Source organism: Leptopilina boulardi, unplaced genomic scaffold, assembly GCF_019393585.1.
Source record: "Leptopilina boulardi isolate dan_hultmark-lab unplaced genomic scaffold, ZJU_Lbou_2.1 LbouV2_59, whole genome shotgun sequence".
In the NCBI taxonomy this organism is placed as follows: Eukaryota; Metazoa; Arthropoda; class Insecta; order Hymenoptera; family Figitidae; genus Leptopilina; species Leptopilina boulardi.
Genome location: NW_026138004.1, coordinates 1,031,217 through 1,051,194, shown reverse-complemented (window position 1 = coordinate 1,051,194; position 19,978 = coordinate 1,031,217). Strand labels below are relative to the sequence as shown.

At 25.8% G+C, this 19,978-nt stretch overlaps 1 protein-coding gene and 1 long non-coding RNA gene across 4 annotated transcripts in view; one reads left to right on the top strand and one right to left on the bottom strand.

Moving 5' to 3' along the window:
- Positions 1-19,978, bottom strand: part of LOC127290331 (uncharacterized) — a 192,293-nt gene that overhangs the window by 128,999 nt on the left and 43,316 nt on the right. The window lies entirely within an intron of this gene.
- The window catches only part of LOC127290319 (ATP-binding cassette sub-family G member 1-like), a 62,485-nt gene continuing 50,106 nt past the window's right edge, over positions 7,600-19,978 (top strand). Inside the window, exons 1-2 of one of the 2 annotated variants that reach the window (XM_051318816.1) lie at positions 7,600-7,809; positions 17,045-17,386. In XM_051318816.1, coding sequence (XP_051174773.1) covers positions 17,221-17,386 — 166 coding nt within the window. In that variant the 5' untranslated portion in view covers positions 7,600-7,809; positions 17,045-17,220. Of the gene's footprint in view, positions 7,903-17,044; positions 17,387-19,978 lie in introns of both variants that reach the window. The other variant, XM_051318815.1, reaches the window with a different exon arrangement.

Below are 19,978 nucleotides of genomic sequence, written 5' to 3'. Positions count from 1 at the left end.
ACTTTATACTATATAATATGTACCTATCAAGTTAAAGAAATTACTAGAAATCAGGGATGAGAAAAGAGAGAAATTTCAGTTTAAATATGAATTTAAAAAAGAAAAATAAGAGTTTCCATAAAATTCTTCACGTGTAGATTGTAAATTATATTAGTACTGTAATCAACGACCCCAAAAACCCCCGAGTAATGATTTTCGAGTGAATCTGATGAATTTTTAATTTTGACGTCTGCCATATTGGATCCGCCATTTTGAATTTTTGAAAATCGATTTCAGATTTGTAATCAGCGACCCCGAAAACCCCCGAGTAACTCTTTTCGAGTGAATCCGATGAGTTCTTAATTTTTCGTCCGCCATATTGGATCCGCGATTTTGAATTTTTGAAAATCGATTTCAGATTTGTAATCAGCGACCCCGAAAACCCCCGAGTAACGATTTTCGAGTGAATCCGATGAATTTTTAATTTTTCGTCCGCCATATTGGATCCGCCATTTTGAATTTTTGAAAATCGACTTCAAATTCGTAATCAGCGACCCCGAAAACCCCCGAGTAATGAATTTCGAGTGAATCCGATGAATTTTTAATTTTTGTCCGCCATTTTGGATCTGCCATTTTGAATAATAAAATTTTTTAAAATTTGACCTCGGATTCGTAATCAACGACCCCGAAAACCCCCGAGTAATGATTTTCGAGTGAATCCGATGAGTTCTTAATTTTTCGTCCGCCATATTGGATCCGCGATTTTGAATTTTTGAAAATCGATTTCAGATTTGTAATCAGCGACCCCGAAAACCCCCGAGTAACGATTTTCGAGTGAATCCGATGAATTTTTAATTTTTTCGTCCGCCATATTGGATCCGCCATTTTGAATTTTTGAAAATCGACTTCAAATTCGTAATCAGCGACCCCAAAAACCCCCGAGTAATGAATTTCGAGTGAATCCGATGAATTTTTAATTTTTGTCCGCCATTTTGGATCTGCCATTTTGAATAATAAAATTTTTTAAAATTTGACCTCGGATTCGTAATCAACGACCCCGAAAACCCCCGAGTAATGATTTTCGAGTGAATCTGATGAATTTTTAATTTTGACGTCCACCATATTGGATCCGCCATTTTGATTTTTTTGAAAATCGATTTCAGATTCGTAATCAGCGACCTCTAAAACCTCCGAGTTACGATTTTCGAGTGGATCCGATGAGTTTTAAAATTTGTTATTAATATTTGTTATTAAAATCTCAACTTTAATTAACAATATTATTTAGACATTTAGTTTTTTTTTTAAATCTATGCCACCATGTTAAAGGTTGAACATTTTTGACGCGATATTTGTACCTCGGAAAGATATTTTAAAATGGTGCATTGCCCAAAAAAATTCTTAAGTAAAAAAAAAAAACCTTGAAAATTCATGTTTTTTTATAAATAATTATCTGTAATTTGTTTAATTTTAAATTTACGGTTTTTTTAGATGCACCACTTGAAAGAGCGGTTCCTGAACCATAAGAAACGTATATTGCGAATTTTTTCTTAAGGCGCTTAGTTGGTTTAAAAAATTGCCAAACTTATGTAAAATTTTTGTACATTTGGTCCTTAAAGTGTTAAACTATGGTTTTTGGTAATACTTAAATTAAAAAAATTTTAAATGTCAAAAAATAAAAATTTAACATCAGTTTGAAAAATAGCTAATGCCATTGAATTCAGTTTACTAAAATTAGGTTTATCTCATAGGTGACAAGTTTATGCAAATTTTTAACCAGCACAATGTAGGTAATGAAAATATAATTTTCTGTTTCTACAAATTTTTTAAATTAGGTGATTCATTTTTTGGGGGTCAGTATTGTTTTGACACTAATTTTTCGCAACTGCTATATTGTAAAATTGGTTCGATAATGTAATTTTGTACGATTAAAATTCAAAATATTATTTTGTACAGTTGTTAGATTTTTAATTTTAGAAATAAATTAACTTGTTATTTTCAGTTGTATGTCTACAAAATAAACATTTTGAATTTTAATCGTACAAAACAGCGAATTATTACCAATTCTACAATATAAAAATTGTTACGAAAAATTTCTGTCAAAATCATACTGAACCAAAAAGTTAATAGATCTAATTCAAAAAATGTTTAGGAGCACAAAATTATATTTCCATGACCTAAACTGCGTGCTAGTTAAGAATATAATTGGCACCTACTAGATTATCATTCATTCATTTAATTAAATTTAAATTTTCGTTTTATGCCATTTTACCTTTTTTTTAGCTACTATCAAAAAACACAGTTTTCCCAATTATAAACTGCATTGACTTCACTTGAAACTCGTTACTTCAACGGTTTTTTTTGGGGGGGGGGGGTTGGTGATTATGAATTTAATATCAGTTTTTCAAAATCAAAAATAACAGATCCAATATGTAAAATTTTTTAAAATTAGTCACATTTATTTAAATAGTAGACAGTTTAACCGTGGGGTCTTTAGCTAGAATTTTTTGAAGCCTTGAATACTTCTGGTTATCTTTTGCATTTCTTCACAGAAGCCCATGCTTTTTACATCTGCTGCTATCCAAAGTAAAAACCTAGTAACTTAGTAAGCGACTTACTAAGTTTTTTACTTTGGACAGCAGATCTCCTTAAAGAAATTGCGAACAATGTAGTAGATATTCCATATTAGCTGATTCTTATTCTTCTTGGCTTTTTAAAAAAAGTCTCTTCACTGTTCGCTTATATTCTTTTCTTTTCGTTCTTCAGTCATAAGTTGTAGCTCCTCCTTAATTCCGTAGCCAGTATAGTTAACTGCTTACTTCTGTAGGAATGTTAGTCTTCAAGATATAAAGCCCAATCGGTACTCCTAATATTACGATCTGCTGATTACACTGTTCTGCAAATCTCAACTTTCTATTTTTTTTGCAAATAAAATGGGACATTGTGTTTTCTAACGGATTTTTCGTGCTAAACACGAATCTGGGGTCAAAAATTTCCCATTACGTCACATTTTCGAATAAATAGGAGTTGAAACCCCTAAAAATAACGTTCTTTTTTGCCATTTTTGAAAAATTGTACAGCTAAACCCTGACGTGCTACGAATTTCGCTGATATCAGAAATTAAAGGTTGAATCGCGCCCTTTAAGATGAGCTCTATGCCAAACTTTTCGCATGTACCCTTAGAGCAGGGGGTGTATTTATATCTAGGGATACAAGAAAAAAATGTAAACAGAACATAACAATTTTTAATTCAGTACATTTCAATAAAACATGGTACCTAGGCGGTTTTTGGGGTTCGCTGATTACGAATCTGAAGTCAGATTTCAAAAATTCAAAATGGCGGTACCATATTTTATTGAAATAAAATGATTTTTTAACTTTTATGTCCAACATATTGGATCCACCATTTTGAATTTTTGTAATCTGACTTCAGATTCGTAATCAGTAACCCCAAAAACCCCTAGGTACCATTATGTTTTATTGAAATGTACTGAATTTAAAATTTTTATGTTCTGTTTACATTTTTTTTCTTGCACCTCTAGATATAAGGGCATTATTCTAGAACTTTTAAACTTTGAGGTTGAAGAAAATTGATTTTTTTTTTTTTTTTTGAGGCACATTCATGAAATTAATTTTATTGGCTTTAGAATTGATCAAATGACAGAAGAAACTTTGCGTGATTCATTTTTACACAATGTTATTTTTATTTTTAATATAACGTGTTACGTTACTCGTAAAATTAGTTTTTTTGCTTATGGCCTCGTTTTTAGAAGGTAGTATATAAAATTATAAGTCTAGTTCTTGAAATTTGAAATAATGGATTAAATATGGCGGACTATTTTTACAAAATTTCTTTGATTTTTAGAAAATTTGATGTGTTAGGATTTTTAAGGCCAATGATTACAAATGCAAACTTACTTTTCATTAAAATTTGAAATCCAAATATATGATTTAATATTAAGGACACCAAAAAATTAAAACGATTTATAAGGAATAATCATTTTATTGTTGTGAAAAAGTGTGTTTTTTGTTTTATTCAAAAAATTACAAGAATTATAAATGAAAAATAAGAAATAAAATAAATCAAAAATGTAACATTTTATCTCAGAGTAGAATTTCTTGTCGAAGAGCAAGTTCTTATTTGACTATTTTCATTATTAGTCTTTTAATTAACATCTTTTTTTTGTTTCTTTAATTGTGGTACATTAACTTGAAATTTGTAATTAAAACCCAAAAAACGTACACAATGTCAATTTCAAGAAAATCCGTTAATGTATTAATTGTTTCTCGTCAGTAAGAATATGTATGGTAATAAAAGTTCATAGTTTTTATCACTTATATACTTTCTATAGATAGTGTGAAAGTTAACGATTTTTTTATATACTTTTATAAGATAGGAGAAAAGATCACAATGATTCAAAAGTACTTAGAAGTTAAATTGTAGATGTGCCATTAAAAAATTCGATTTTTTAAAATGAGTTTCACTTGGAAATTTAAAGTTTGACGTGGTCCCATTTTTTATGTATAGGTGGCACACATTCGGGCAAGGGTTCAAATTACTTCTTATCATATAGGTAATGTACCCCTGTTGTGTGGTTTCTTAAAAACCAATGTTAAAAAAATTATCTAAGGTTGATTCCTGAATTGTCAACTATATAAAAAAAAGTTATCTCGCAAGTTTGAAGGTATATAATTTTATTCCTCGGTGAGGCACATCATTAATTTAAGGACTTTTCATTTGTTTACATCTCCAAATACATCCACAAAAAACCTTAGACCATAAAAAAAAAATGTTAAAAAAGTTTCAGCGTTAAAACTAAAAACATGTAGTGAGTTCGCGCACCAAAAACAGACAAATTTACTAGTTTTATTTACTCTCATTGTTTTTTACATATTCATAATAAGTAATAAACACTTGCTACATGTAAAACGAACAAAAATTTGTTGAACTGTGGTGTTGAAAAGTTATATTTAAATTTTTTAAGGTATCATAATGAGCGACAACATAAAGTTTAAAAGTTCTAGAACAATGCCCATAAACACACCCCCTGTATGCGAACAGTTTGACATAGGGCAAATTTTAAAGGGCAGGATTCAGCCTTTAATTTCTGATATCAGCGAAATTCGTAGCACGTCAGGATTTAGCTGTACAATTTTTCAAAAATGGCAAAAAAAACACTATTTTTAGGGGTTTCAACTCCTGTTTATTCGAAAATGTGACGTAATGGGAAATTTTTGACACTAGATTCGTGTTTAACACGAAAAATCCGTTAGAAAACACAATGTCCCATTTTATTCGCAAAACCCATGCAGGGCAGTGTTATTATATTCTTAAAAATTATGAGTTTGTGATCCGATAGTGAGTTCTCTTTTGACACTTTTGATTACTGTACAGAAGATCCCAAACTATTTCGTATGCTTGGAGATCGTAAGATAACCCACACCATTTCGTAGCTACTGAAGCCTGTGGAGTCTTTAGGTCTGCCCTCGAGAAAGCCAAGAAGACACTCGCAAGAACAAAAAGAAAATAAGCAAGAAAGATCGGTCACGGTGCGCCAGAAGGAGGTTTAAATAAAAATAAATTGGCACTTAAAAATTCTTTTTGATTATGGTTCTAAGATGAATAAAAAAAACTTTTTTCAATAGGTTTTAAAATCAGCTTACGTGCCCAATTTAAAACAAATTGAGTTTTAAATATTTAAAAATAGTATTTTATGAGGAACCAGAATTTATTTAATGTATACTTATATGCGTATAGATAATAGATGTTTTAGATTTGGGTTCATATAAATTTATTAACAATGAAGTTATTTTCTTGTTTCGTTTTTATATTTATGCATTAAGAGTGTCGAACGGTATCTGAAATTCTTTGGCAAGAAGAGAGCTTTAATTATCGCTCTGAACGTGAAATAGTATTGATTTTAAAATACTTTTTTCTCGAAACACGAACACTTTTAACAAAATCAGCCAAAATCCTCATCTTATAAATTTCCTAAATCCAAAAGACTGTACGAATCCATAGAAAAACATGGTTGCAAAACAAAAAGTAGAAAAGTAATCTAATAACAGCTGCGACTTTGTGCGCCCTGCTTGCTGCTGCCATCTGACGGCGGCAGGAGGTAATGTACCTGTCATTATATTACTTTTCGTTTTGCAATCGTGTTTTTGTATGGATTCGTATAATCTTTAGGATTTAGGAAATTTATATAAGATAACGATCTCTAGCTGCTTTTGTAAAAAGTGTCCGTCTTTCGAGAAGAAAGTATTTTAAAATCAATGTTTATCATTTTCACGTTTAGTGCCGTTTTTATAGAGCGATAATTAAAGGTCTCTTCTTGCCAAAAAATTTCAGAGACCATTCGACTCTCTTAAATAAATTTTGTCACTCTTAAAATCGTTCTTTTAACATTATAATTTAATTTTTTAAAATTAGACACAAACACTACAGCAATATAATTATTTATATGTAAAATTGAAAATAAGTAATTATTTTATCATTTATTACAGTATTTATTAGATTAAATAAATTCTGATTCCCCATAAAACACTGTTTTTATATAAAAACTCAATTTTATTTAAATCGGGCACGTAAACTGATTTTCAAAACTATTGAGAAATGTTTGTTATTCATCTAAGAATCATAATCAAAAAGAATTTTTAAGTGCCAATTCATTTTTATTTAAACCACCTTCTGGCGCACCGTGGCGGTACAGGCAAAAACGCTCGAATTCACATACGACTTTTAAATTCAGATGTCACTTTCGTAGGATGTATAAATGTATAAATTTCGTAGTTCAGATAAAGGGTGTGGTTTTTAGTAGGTCAAACAGAACAAGACCTTATTATCTCGGAGTACGAACTCCAGATTTCTGTCTTAGATACCAAAGATTATGCAGATTTTGCACTTCCTAAAGCTTCTAAAATATTAATCCATATCAATTGAAGATTTTTTTTTATCATGTTCAATTAAATAGAATTTTTTTCTAGCTTATCAATAAAAATATTAAACCTGACAACTATTATCATAGTGACATATTTTTTTTCCCGATAAATATATATGTTTCGTACAAAACTATCGATTAGAATCAATTAGTAAATATGTTTTATAAAACATTTTCCTAATCGCAAAAACATAATGTTCTATATATGTATTTGACAATATAATTGTAAAATTTAAAAATTTGTAATTTTAAAATTAGACACTAAATTTTACGATGTTTTATTAAGTGCGAAAAAATACATCTCAAGTAATTTACACACTTTATATAATTTTCCTTTGAACATAAAGAAAGAAAAAAAGAAGAAAATGTAAAGCGGAAATTTTTAAATATAAGATCTCAATGTATTATAATCATAGACCATATATATTAAAAAAGTGAAATATAATCTCGTTTAGTGTTAAAAGATCAAGATTTAAAAAAAAAGACCATATAGTGAGGATTTTGCCATTACGATATGGTATATATATATATATGTTATCTCTGAATCACCCTTAAATGAAGAACGTACGATCGAAGATTGCATGCGTATTATAAGTATATACATAGAACAATATTACATTAGTATTAGTGAGTACTCTAAACTGTGGGTGAGGTGGTACACTCTGTATATACATGCTGATACCGTGTGCGGAGAAGGCACAGAGCTTGTTCTATTCTGTTCAGTTTGCCACAACTGTTCAAACCGTAAAGAACCCGCCTGAGATCTTCGCGTTAAATATCGTTTATATACACTGTATATATATAAAAACATTATATTTATATACAACATAAAAGAAAAAAAAAACAAAACAAATACTAAGTGAAATTATTGAAACTCGTTATAATTGCGCGGGTGATGACCCATTTTATTTGTTTAATTTTCTCCTATTATAAAAATCTTTAATATTATCAATGAAAAAATGTTTTTTACCAACTATTTTTAATGGTAAAAATTTTTTTTTTTTTCTTTATCTCTTTTTGAAAAAGTACATTTATATATTAAATATACGAAGGATAAAAATATTTGCATACATTTCCGGTTTTTGAACGAGTGAACTATGCTTTCGGCTTCCGACAGTATAGATGATTGTCGTGTGGTGTTAATGAACTCAACCACGTTATAAACGCTATTACATTATGACTTTCAGTTTTAACAGAATTCTGAAAAATTTATCTCTAATTTCTTTTTTTTTTTTATCATTCTTGATATCTTATTAGTTTATCGAAAATAATTATAATATAATTAAAGTGGAAGTTTGTGTATAATTAATTACTTTTTTACGCTGAGTATATTTACCCACGTGGAAAGATTACAGGGAAAAAAATCGAAATTCCGATTTTATTTTTGCAAATAAAAAAAATATTTTTCTAATAAAAATTTTTTTTTAGAAACATCTACTTTAAAATTCCATTCATTGGTTTTTTTTTGACTTGTCTTTTTTAATGTTTCGACTAAAGTGTTTTGAAAACATTTTTTTTTTTCAAATTTTAAATTTTTCCTCTAGTTTTTCTAATAAAAAATTTTTTATTTGTAAAATCATAGAGAATATTATTAGTGTTTTCGTTATTTTAGAAAATGATTTTCGAAATTCTGTGTAATTTCCCGGAAATCTTTCCTCGAAGGATTAAAAAATTTATAATTAATTTAAAATTTTCTTTTTACTATGACTAATATTTTAATATTTTTCATTATTAATAGTATTATTAATTTGGAATTTCCAAGTGACAATTTTATTGGAAAATTATTTTTGGGGACAATTTTTTTTTTCACATTCACTATGGAATAAATTTACAGAGTTAAAGGTTGCAGAGGTAGGAAGTGAAATTTTCAAAGTTCAAAATTAACTTGAGTGAGTAAATTTAATTTTATTTTTTATAATTTATTTACATGTATAAGGGAATACAAAAAAAACAAACCTTTTCGTTACATGACATATAAAAAAAATTTTTTAAATTACTAAAATTAATTTTTAAAAATTCCTGATTTATCGGTAAATATTCTACTACCTTTTTTAAACTCATAAAAAAAATTTTAATAATTGTACCAAACCAAATTATAGCATATAATTTACCCAAATAACTCCACTAAAACAAAGCAAAAAAAAAAAAAGAAAATTGTTCATAATTCTACAATTATCTATTGCAACTATATTTACAGAATTGATTGCGAAAAAAAAAACTTTAAAAATTTCTTGCGAAAAATGATAATCACTTTTAATTATATCACGGAAGTTTAAAAAAAAAAATTTAATTTTGTCAGATATAGTTCCTCTATATAAAAAATATACCAATAAATATTCAATAATTTAAATAAAAATGATTCGATAATTAAAATTCTAAGGAATTTAAGTTCTTTCACCTACTTTTTGCAACTGTCACGAAGTTTATTCCGCACATCTTATGATATAATTTTAATTTCTTTTTTCATCATTATTTATCATCTTCTCGCGAGAGACACTATTGAGATTATGCAATGATAATGATGATTGTCTCTGTTATTACGTTTGAGCTTTTTTTCTATTGTGTAATCAAAGCAAAAACCATTTTTTTTTCAATTTGCAAAGACACGAAGACACATAAATATTAGTTGTTAGAAACTATATAAATTTGAAAAATATTTTTACATTTTGCTTGAGAGTTAAATAAATATTTATTTGTTACAAATAAATTTACATTTGTAACAAATAATTTTTTTTTTTTTTTGTTTCAAGCAAATATAAATTTATAAAAATTATATTTTCTCCAAACAAAAAATTGTTTTGAAACAAATAAAAAAAATTATTTACCTCTGAGATAAATAAACATTTGTGTTTAATTCAAAAAAAAATTATAGATTTGATTGGAATAAAAAAAAAATTTCAGAATGTAATCAGCTTTTAATTACTAAAATCACCTTAATAAACATACAAAGAAACTAATAATTTTTTAAGAAATTTTTTTTTTCTTTTTCTAAACATCTATAAGTAAATTACATAAAGTATATGTCTTATAATAAGATGCAGAGTTTTTTTTTCACTCATACATACAATTTATAATGAAAATTTATTACAATGAATAGAACAAGAGAATTTTTATTCGAATTACACATAAATGTTGTTTTGCAAAAAAAAAAAAAAAATAAGTCTGTCAATTTGAAATTTGACGACAACGTCGACGATAAAAAAAGAAGAATTAAAAATGTATTAATCTTTTTTTGAAAAATGATTATTTAATTTTATGTAGAAAAAAAATATGATGGATAGATCAATATATTTTACACAAAGAAGCAAAAAGAAATCAAAACGATAAGATCAGAGACACTTTAGGAATAACAAAAGAAATATTGAGCAATGTTTAAAACTTATTGAATATACTTAATTATGATTATATCGTCACGAATAAAATATAAGTTTGTCACCCTTTTTTCGTGTCAGAAAAAAAAAATTCCAATGAATTAAATTATAATGTATTCTAAAATTGAAACCTTGTGAATTAACATAGAAAATAAGAGATTTAATTATTAAAAAACATAGAAACTTTCAATTTTGAAATTTTAAACTACATTCCATCAGAAAAAAAAGTAATCTCATATTGAGCGGAAATTTACAATTTATAATTTGTCTCATTTTATACTCTTAATCTTAAATTTCCCATTTCATATTTTCGTTTTTTTTAAATTAAATTTAATTATTCAAAATGTTAAAAATTAATTTGTTCACACTTCCCAGATAGCACGTATAAGCTTGCAGCAATCTTGCGGCAAGCTTGCTGCGAAATATTGCCAACCTTGCACGGCAAACTTGTCGCAAGCTTACTGCAACCTTCAAATGTCCCACCTGATCCTAACTTGCATGGTAAACTTACCGAAAGATTGCAGTGTAAGGTTACTGCAAGATTGCACAATAAGATTATCGCAAGATTGCTCAGAAAGCTTGCACGGTAAGCTAGTAGCAAGGTTGGTGCAAAGTTGCCAAATAACCTTGCTTTGAATCTAAAAAAATTTTTTTTTAATGTTTCGTCTTTATATAAGAAAATTTATATAATAAAATTATATAAATTAGACGAAACATTAAAAAAAAAATTTTTAGGTTCAAAGCAAGGTTATTTGGCAAGCTTGCACCAACCTTGCTACAAGCAATCTTGCGATAATCTTATTGTGCAATCTTGCAGTAACCTTACATTGCAAGCTATCGATAAGCCTCGATGCAAGCTTGGGTCAGGTGGGACATTTGCAGCTTGAAGTAAGTTGGCGGCTAGTTTGCCGTGCAAGGTTGGCAATATTGCGCGGCATTCTTGCCGAAAGGTTGCTGCAAGCTTACGTGCTATCTGGGTTTCACTGAAATATTTTTAAAGTTTAAATTGTCTGGTTCTATAAATTCCAATTAAGTAGTATATACTTCCATTATAAATTAATATTTTAATTTTGTAATAATAAAAGTTACGTACAAAAAATTATAATAATAATTTGAATTATTTTTTTACTTTAGTATTATTTATTTTAAATAAATAAATAAATAAATAAAATTCAATTTAAATTTCAAGTATTATTTTTTATCGAGGATAAAAGAAACAGATTCGACAAAAATTATTTCATTGAAACTATAATAGAAACCAGGGACTGTCTCGAAATATTTGTGTCGTGTCCGTGTAGTGTCGCGACTCGACACGTTTGAAAACAATTAAAAGTATCGTGGCGAGACCCGACACTTTTAAAACTTTTCAAACGTATCGTGGCACGACCCGACACAGTTAAGAAATTCATAATTGTATCGTGGCGAAGCACGATACGTTTAGAAATTTGTAATCGTATCGTGGCAGGACTGGACACGTTTACGAATTTCCAAAAGTATCGTGGCGCGACTAGACACAATAAAAATTTGAGAATCGTATCGTGGGGCTGAACTACACGACACAATACAAAAATAATTATGAATTTCGTGTCGCATACAATGAAACTTGTTGATCAACATCTTGACAGTTTATTAATCCTTCAATAACATTTCAAGAAATAAAATTAAAATAAAATAGATATAGATTGAATATATATCAAATGTAAATTATTAAATTTATATTATATTATATTATATATATTATATTATATTATATTATATTATATTATATTATATTATATTATATTATATTATATTATATTATATTATATTATATTATATTATATTATATTATATTATATTATATTATATTATATTATATTATATTATATTATATTATATTATATTATATTATATTATATTATATTATATTATATTATATTATATTATATTATATTATATTATATTATATTATATTATATTATATTATATTATATTATATTATATTATATTATATTATATTATATTATATTATATTATATTATATTATATTATATTATATTATATTATATTATATTATATTATATTATATTATATTATATTATATTATATTATATTATATTATATTATATTATATTATATTATATTATATTATATTATATTATATTATATTATATTATATTATATTATATTATATTATATTATATTATATTATATTATATTATATTATATTATATTATATTATATTATATTATATTATATTATATTATATTATATTATATTATATTATATTATATTATATTATATTATATTATATTATATTATATTATATTATATTATATTATATTATATTATATTATATTATATTATATTATATTATATTATATTATATTATATTATATTATTTCCACGAATTTCTGTTTTCATCCTATACTGTTTATTTTCATGTATTTCTTTTTGTATTATCAACAAATTATTGTCTAGTATGTAAACAAACCACACTTAAAATTAAAAATAATTTTGTTCAATAAAATTAATAGATTAATTTAATTTATTAACATTTTAATATTATTATGATTTAAAGAATTGAAAAAAATGTAAGACTTGATTACGAATTCAATATCAGTTTTTTAAAATTCAAAATGGCGGATCCAATATACCGAATCAAAATAACTAAAAATGGGCAAATTCGTCTAAACCATGTTACCCAGGGGTTTTCGGGGTCGCTGATTACGAATCTGACATCAGTTTTTCAAAGTTCAAAATGGCGGATCCAATATGGCGGAAGACAAAATAAAAAATTAATCGGATTGTATTAAAAACCTATTACTCGGGGGTTTTCAGGGTCATTGATTACGAATTGTGACAAAAGTTTTTTAAAATTCAAAATGGCGGATCCAATATGGCGGACAACGAAATAAAAAATTGATCGGATTGGATTGAAACCGGTTACTGAGGGGTTTTCAGGGTCGCTGATTACAAATTAAAATTTTGGGGCACCACAGATCCCAAATTAAACTTTTGGGGCACCACAGATCCCAAATTCAAATTTTGGGGCCCCACAGATCCCAAATTAAACTTTTGGGGCACCACAGATCCCAAATTCGAATTTTGGGGAACCACAGATCCCAAATTCAAATTTTGGGGCACCACAGATCCCAAATTCAAATTTTGGGGCACCATAGCTCCCAAATTCAAATGTTGGGGCCCACAGATCCCAAATCTCCATTTACTGAATGGACATTTTCCCGAATGGACATTACATGTCCCATTAGTTAACATGCCCCTATAATTGACATGTCCCAGTAGTTGACCTGTCTCAGTAATTGACATGTCCCAATAGTTGACATGTCCATATAGTTGACATGTCCCTATAGTTGACATGTCCCTATAGTTGACATTAAAATTTAAAGCGCCATGAAACCCTAGATGTAGGCGCAATTGCGCCTAGTTCTTTTCCTATTTTTAATATTCAAAATGGCGGATCTAATATGCTGAACAATTTTTTAAAAAGGATCGGATCTTTTGAAACTTGTTACTCGAGCGTTTTTTGGGACATTTTGAATTTTGAAAAACTTTTGTCACAATTCGTAATCAATGACCCTGAAAACCCCCGAGTAATAGGTTTTTAATACAATCCGATTAATTTTTTATTTTGTCTTCCGCCATATTGGATCCGCCATTTTGAACTTTGAAAAACTGATGTCAGATTCATAATCAGCGACCCCGAAAACCCCTGGGTAACATGGTTTAGACGAATTTGCCCATTTTTAGTTATTTTGATTCGGTATATTGGATCCGCCATTTTGAATTTTAAAAAACTGATATTGAATTCGTAATCAAGTCTTACATTTTTTTCAATTCTTTAAATCATAATAATATTAAAATGTTAATAAATTAAATTAATCTATTAATTTTATTGAACAAAATTATTTTTAATTTTAAGTGTGGTTTGTTTACATACTAGACAATAATTTGTTGATAATACAAAAAGAAATACATGAAAATAAACAGTATAGGATGAAAACAGAAATTCGTGGAAATAATATAATATAATATAATATAATATAATATAATATAATATAATATAATATAATATAATATAATATAATATAATATAATATAATATAATATAATATAATATAATATAATATAATATAATATAATATAATATAATATAATATAATATAATATAATATAATATAATATAATATAATATAATATAATATAATATAATATAAAAATTATATATTATTGTATATTATTTTGTATGCATATTATTATTAGTATTATTATTATTCCATATATACTATATTATAATAGATAATACATAATAGATAAGTTTAAATTAATTGAACAATTTTTTTTCATGCGACACGACATATTTATGCAGAATTATCGTGTCGTGGCAAGTCATGATACGATACGATTCTCAAATTGTTAATGTGTCTAGTCGCGCCTCGATACTTTTGGAAATTCGTAAACGTGTCCAGTCCTGCCACGATACGATTACAAATTTCTAAACGTATCGTGCTTCGCCACGATACAATTATGAATTTCTTAACTGTGTCAGGTCGTGCCACGATACGTTTGAAAAGTTTTAAAAGTGTCGGGTCTCGCCACGATACTTTTAATTGTTTTCAAACGTGTCGAGTCGCGACACTACACGGACACTTTCTTAAAATTCAACAACATTTCGTGTCCGAGACAGTCCCTGATAGAAACACAATTGAAAGTGCAATTGAAGGTTTCATTGAGCGATCGTTTGTCATCAAAGGAGTATCATTATTATTTTTATTTTTTTTTTCAATTGATTTTATTTTTTTATTTTCTCATTGCATTAGGTGTTATTTATCTATATATATATATATATATATATGTTAACTCATGATTCCAAAAATTAAAAACTATAATGAGCTTTAAATTAAAAATAGAATTATTTGAATTTTTTGTTTCTTCATTTCCTTTGAAATTCGTGCTTTGAATTGACCATTTTTAAAGTGGGTTATCAAATCATTATCATTTTCTCAAGGAAACTATTATATGTATATATAGATATGTACATTTTACTTAATCACGTTACTTTGAACTTCATTTTATTTTTTTGATTATTTATTAAAATAATCTTAATTTAATGATTTATCTTTATTTAACCCAAAAATTATATTGATTAATTTTGAAAAAAAACAGTTTTTTCCGAAATAAATAAATTTAAATAAATTTTATTATATTTTTATAATATGAAAATTATGAAATTTATGTATGTACATAAATTTAGTATGAAAATAATTTAAAAATATATGTAAACTAATTAATTTTTTTTTTTTTCGTAAAATTTAAATTACTAATATTAGTAATACAATAAATATAAATGACTTTTCGTTAGTTCTTTAATGAAATATATTATATACTACGTATTCAGAATAAAGAATTGAAAAATATGAATAAATAGAACTTAAATTCATATATAAATTCGTCTTTTTCATGAATAATCCACTTGAATAATTAGATGTTATTTATGAGCTTGATGCTTTTGTTTCTTATAATAATGTAATTATATAATTTTGATAGATTAATGATAGAGAATAGTGATTCATTGGCAGATTCATGTTATTAGTAACTTTTTTAAAAGCATGCAAGTGAATGCTAATAGATATGTAAAACAATAAACAATATTTTTTATTTTACAAATATTTACATAAAAAAGAACTTGTATGCAATTTAAAAATTTTTCAAATATAGCTATTTTATATCTAAAATTTAAATAAATAAATCTTATAAATAAATAAATTCTACATAAAGAGAATATAAAGTGTTTTTTTTACGTATATACTATTAAACTATTTCCATATTCCATATACTAAAAAAAATTTATATATATATATATATATATACATAGAACTTAAGTGGGAAAAATCGCATTGACTTTGACCTGCCCTTAAGGAGTAATGGTACATGTCAACATAACCTCAAAACTGAGAAATTCTTTTTTAACAATTTAACATAAATAAAATTATAATTAAAATTAATTGCAATCAATTTTAAAAAACCTTGTTATGCATTTTGCAGAAAAACGATGTTGATTAAAAATCTTTATTTAAATTATTTTTTTTAATCTTTAAATGTTTTCAACTTTTAGCTCAGAAAAAAATCACAATTTTTATCTAATTTTAATAAACAAGGGTAAAAAATTGTGATTTTTGTCAGAGCTGAAAATTAAAAAACATTAAAATGTCAAAAAAAATAATTATTATTTTAAAAAAGATTTTGAATCAACATCGTTTTTCTGCAAAATGCATAGGATCTTCTAAAATTGATTGCAATTAATTTTAATCATAATTTTGTTTAGATTAAATTGTTAAAAAAAAAACAATTTCTCAGTTTTGAGGTTATGTTAACGTGTACCATTTCTCTTTAATCGAAGAAGAAAATTTCAAACTACTAATTTTAGCTATTTTTCTTTCTCAAAATAAGAATAAAATCATCTACCATGAATAGAATAAAATATTTTTATATTTTAATACAAAACATCGTGTAAAGCTATATATCGCAGAAAAAAGAAATTTCCTCTCAAAATGAGATAAAATTTTTCTGATACGAAAATAAATTAAATGTATAACGACGTAATAAGAAATGTATGCAATTATTTTCTTCCTTGAAATTATATAAATTTTCTAATTAAAAAAAAAAAAATAATAATAATTTATTACTGACTACATACTTTTTCGTTCTAATTTCAAAATGGAAGTTGTACTGATTATTGTTTTGTATCGTCTATAGATTGATTTATGGGGATAATTACACTCAGAGGAATCAATCGTCATCACTATGACTATAATGATTCTGAAACTACTGTTTATCTGGAATTGAAATTTATACTAAGTGTGAAATAGATTAACAATATTAGAATCATTTAATAAAATAGAGACAAAAAAAAATAATTATTTTTTTTTTTAATGGACAAAATGGATAACACCATTCAAAATGTCTCGATAAACGAAAAAATGGCCTTAGATCAAAAGATTTTGATCAAACAGGCGACACTACAACATCTCACAAAAATGGCACCTGTTGACATTGAATTCACAGACCTCACTTATTCCGTGCCGACTGGCAGAAAAGGTATGTTAATTTTGCTCCTATTTACTTTTTTATAATTTCTTATAATTAACATTTATATATTTTTATAATTGTATAAAGGATCCACAGCTTAAAATTATATATTTCACTCAAAATTGTTTGCAATATTTTTGAAAATCAATCGAGCAAAAATATTATAATAATAAATAAAAAATTTAATAATTTATAACGAAAGTAATTATCAACAATATTAATTATTACTAAATTATCATATATTATTATTATATTATTAAATTAATTTTGTATTATATTTAAAATGCTTTCCCACAAATAAATAAATAAATATAGTTAATATTACACGGTAAAAAATTTTTCACCTGGAACAGCAATAAGTTTCTAGAGAAATATATCGCTATTCCAAATAAAGATTTTTTTCATGTAATAATAATTATTACTATTAATTATTACTAATAATTACAATTATTGATTAAAATAAAATTTTACAAGACCTTTTACGGATTTAATCATTTATTGTAGTAATATAATTTTTAACAACGTTTGAATATAATAAGTATTCTTATCAGGTCTATGTTGTTATTATATTATAATATTATCATTATGGATTGATAGAATTAATTTATTTTATTTTTAATAAATAGAAAACAACTCTAAAAGAGGATTTCCCCTTTTATTAAAACTACATTTTGATTTTGGTTTTTTATTAAAAAATTATTAAAGAAAAATGTGGTAAAAAAAACGAGGTGAAAACATGTTAAAAAAATGAGGTTATGTAATTCTTCTTCTGATTACATAACCTCACTTTTTAAACATGTTTTCATCACGTTTTTTTTACCATGTTTATTTTACAAAATTTTATTAAAATAATTTTTTAATAAAAAATCAAAATGTAGTTTTAATATAAATAGAAACCCTCATTTAGAGGTATTTTCTATTTATTAAAAATCAAATAAATGTTTCTTTGACCCTATATCAATGTTAGAATTTCTTTGATTTAATGCACAAATTTCTTTCATTCAAAGAAAATTCAAAATTTTTAATTCAAAGTTTCTTTAAATCATAAAATTTTCTTTAAAACAAAAATTTTTTTTTTATTTTAAAGAAAATTTTATTTTGAATGAAAGAAAGCAAATCAAAGAAATTAGTTTCTTTAAGGCGGGAAACCACATTACGACGCTGTTTTTTAGCCGTTTTTTGGGATTTTTTTAAAAAGGAATACAATTTTTTAAATGAATTGCAAGAATGACATTATGTTGCGCATATATTTATCTGTGTCTCACAATTTTTTAAAGCATTTTTATTAAAAACATTTCAATTTAGCAGCCATTAAACCTGGAGCTGTGCCGTCTGAGTTTATGATTGCTGTGCAAGGTGGACTCCACAAATTTGATCTAAAAGCAAAAAAATGAAGGTTATTTACATTTTATACAAATTTAATTATTAATTGAACTAACTTTTAAGTGAAAATATTGAAAATTGAAAAATTGACACTACTTTTAAGTTAATGTTTGATTTTTGGCATATTTTTTTGCGTCTTTGAGATTAAAAAAGAAGGTATTAAATTTTTTTCATCTTTCTAACGTTTAGTTCACTTAATAATAAATTTAATAACGAACAATTTGCAAATTTTCTTTTTTGAAATTGGTCAATAACATTTTGAGCTATCCTGCACAGCAATTTCAAAAATCCTGTTTCGAGAAAAATGCGTTTGAAAAAAGTATCAAAAATTTGAAAATAATGATAAGAAAAAAACCATTTAAAGTGCTTACACTTTAATCTGCTATTTCTGCACCATACATTAGTCCTTCCTCTTCTTCATAAGTCAAATCATAAATTCACAAAGGGACTTCCTCAGCGACGCCGTTACCAACCTGCTTCGCTACTCGGTGCAAGCTTCATTCATTGCCTGTAGCACAGACAGGACACCGAATTTAGCTGTAAAAACTTTTTCAACATACTTTTGAATACATAAGCTGACTATTTATGCAAAAAAAAACAATTCGATTTTTTGAACCCCGTAATGTGGTTTCCACCCTTAAATCAAAGAAATCTTTTCTCTGGGTGTACAATAAATGATTACATCCGTAAAAGACCTTGTAAAATTTTATTATTATTATTATTATTAATAAATAATAAACTAAAAATTAATAATTTAGTAAAACCAAGCTTAATTAGAAATAATCAACTGAATAAATTGATGTTTGCGAATTAAAAAATATCGATATTTTCTAAATACAAGAAAGTTAAAGTTCAGGAATTGCATTAGCGTTTGATGAAAATGTTAAAGATAATCAAATCTTTTGGGTCGAAGTTTCCTTGGCAATGATATGAAGTTCATAAACGGAGTTATTAGCTAATTATCACATATACAAGTGATGCTAATTAAGATTCTATTCCGAGTGAACTTTATTTTTTTTTTATTCTGTATAACAGAAACACTCAGTCTAGGGATGCACTTTATTTTTTAATTCACTATAACAAAATCACGATTATACCTATATTTAATTTGAATCAATTGACCTCTTTAAAAACTCACTTTAAACATTATTTTACTTTATCTTTTAAATGTAACAACTCTCTGATAAATCAATATATAGTATTCATTTCATATTTGTA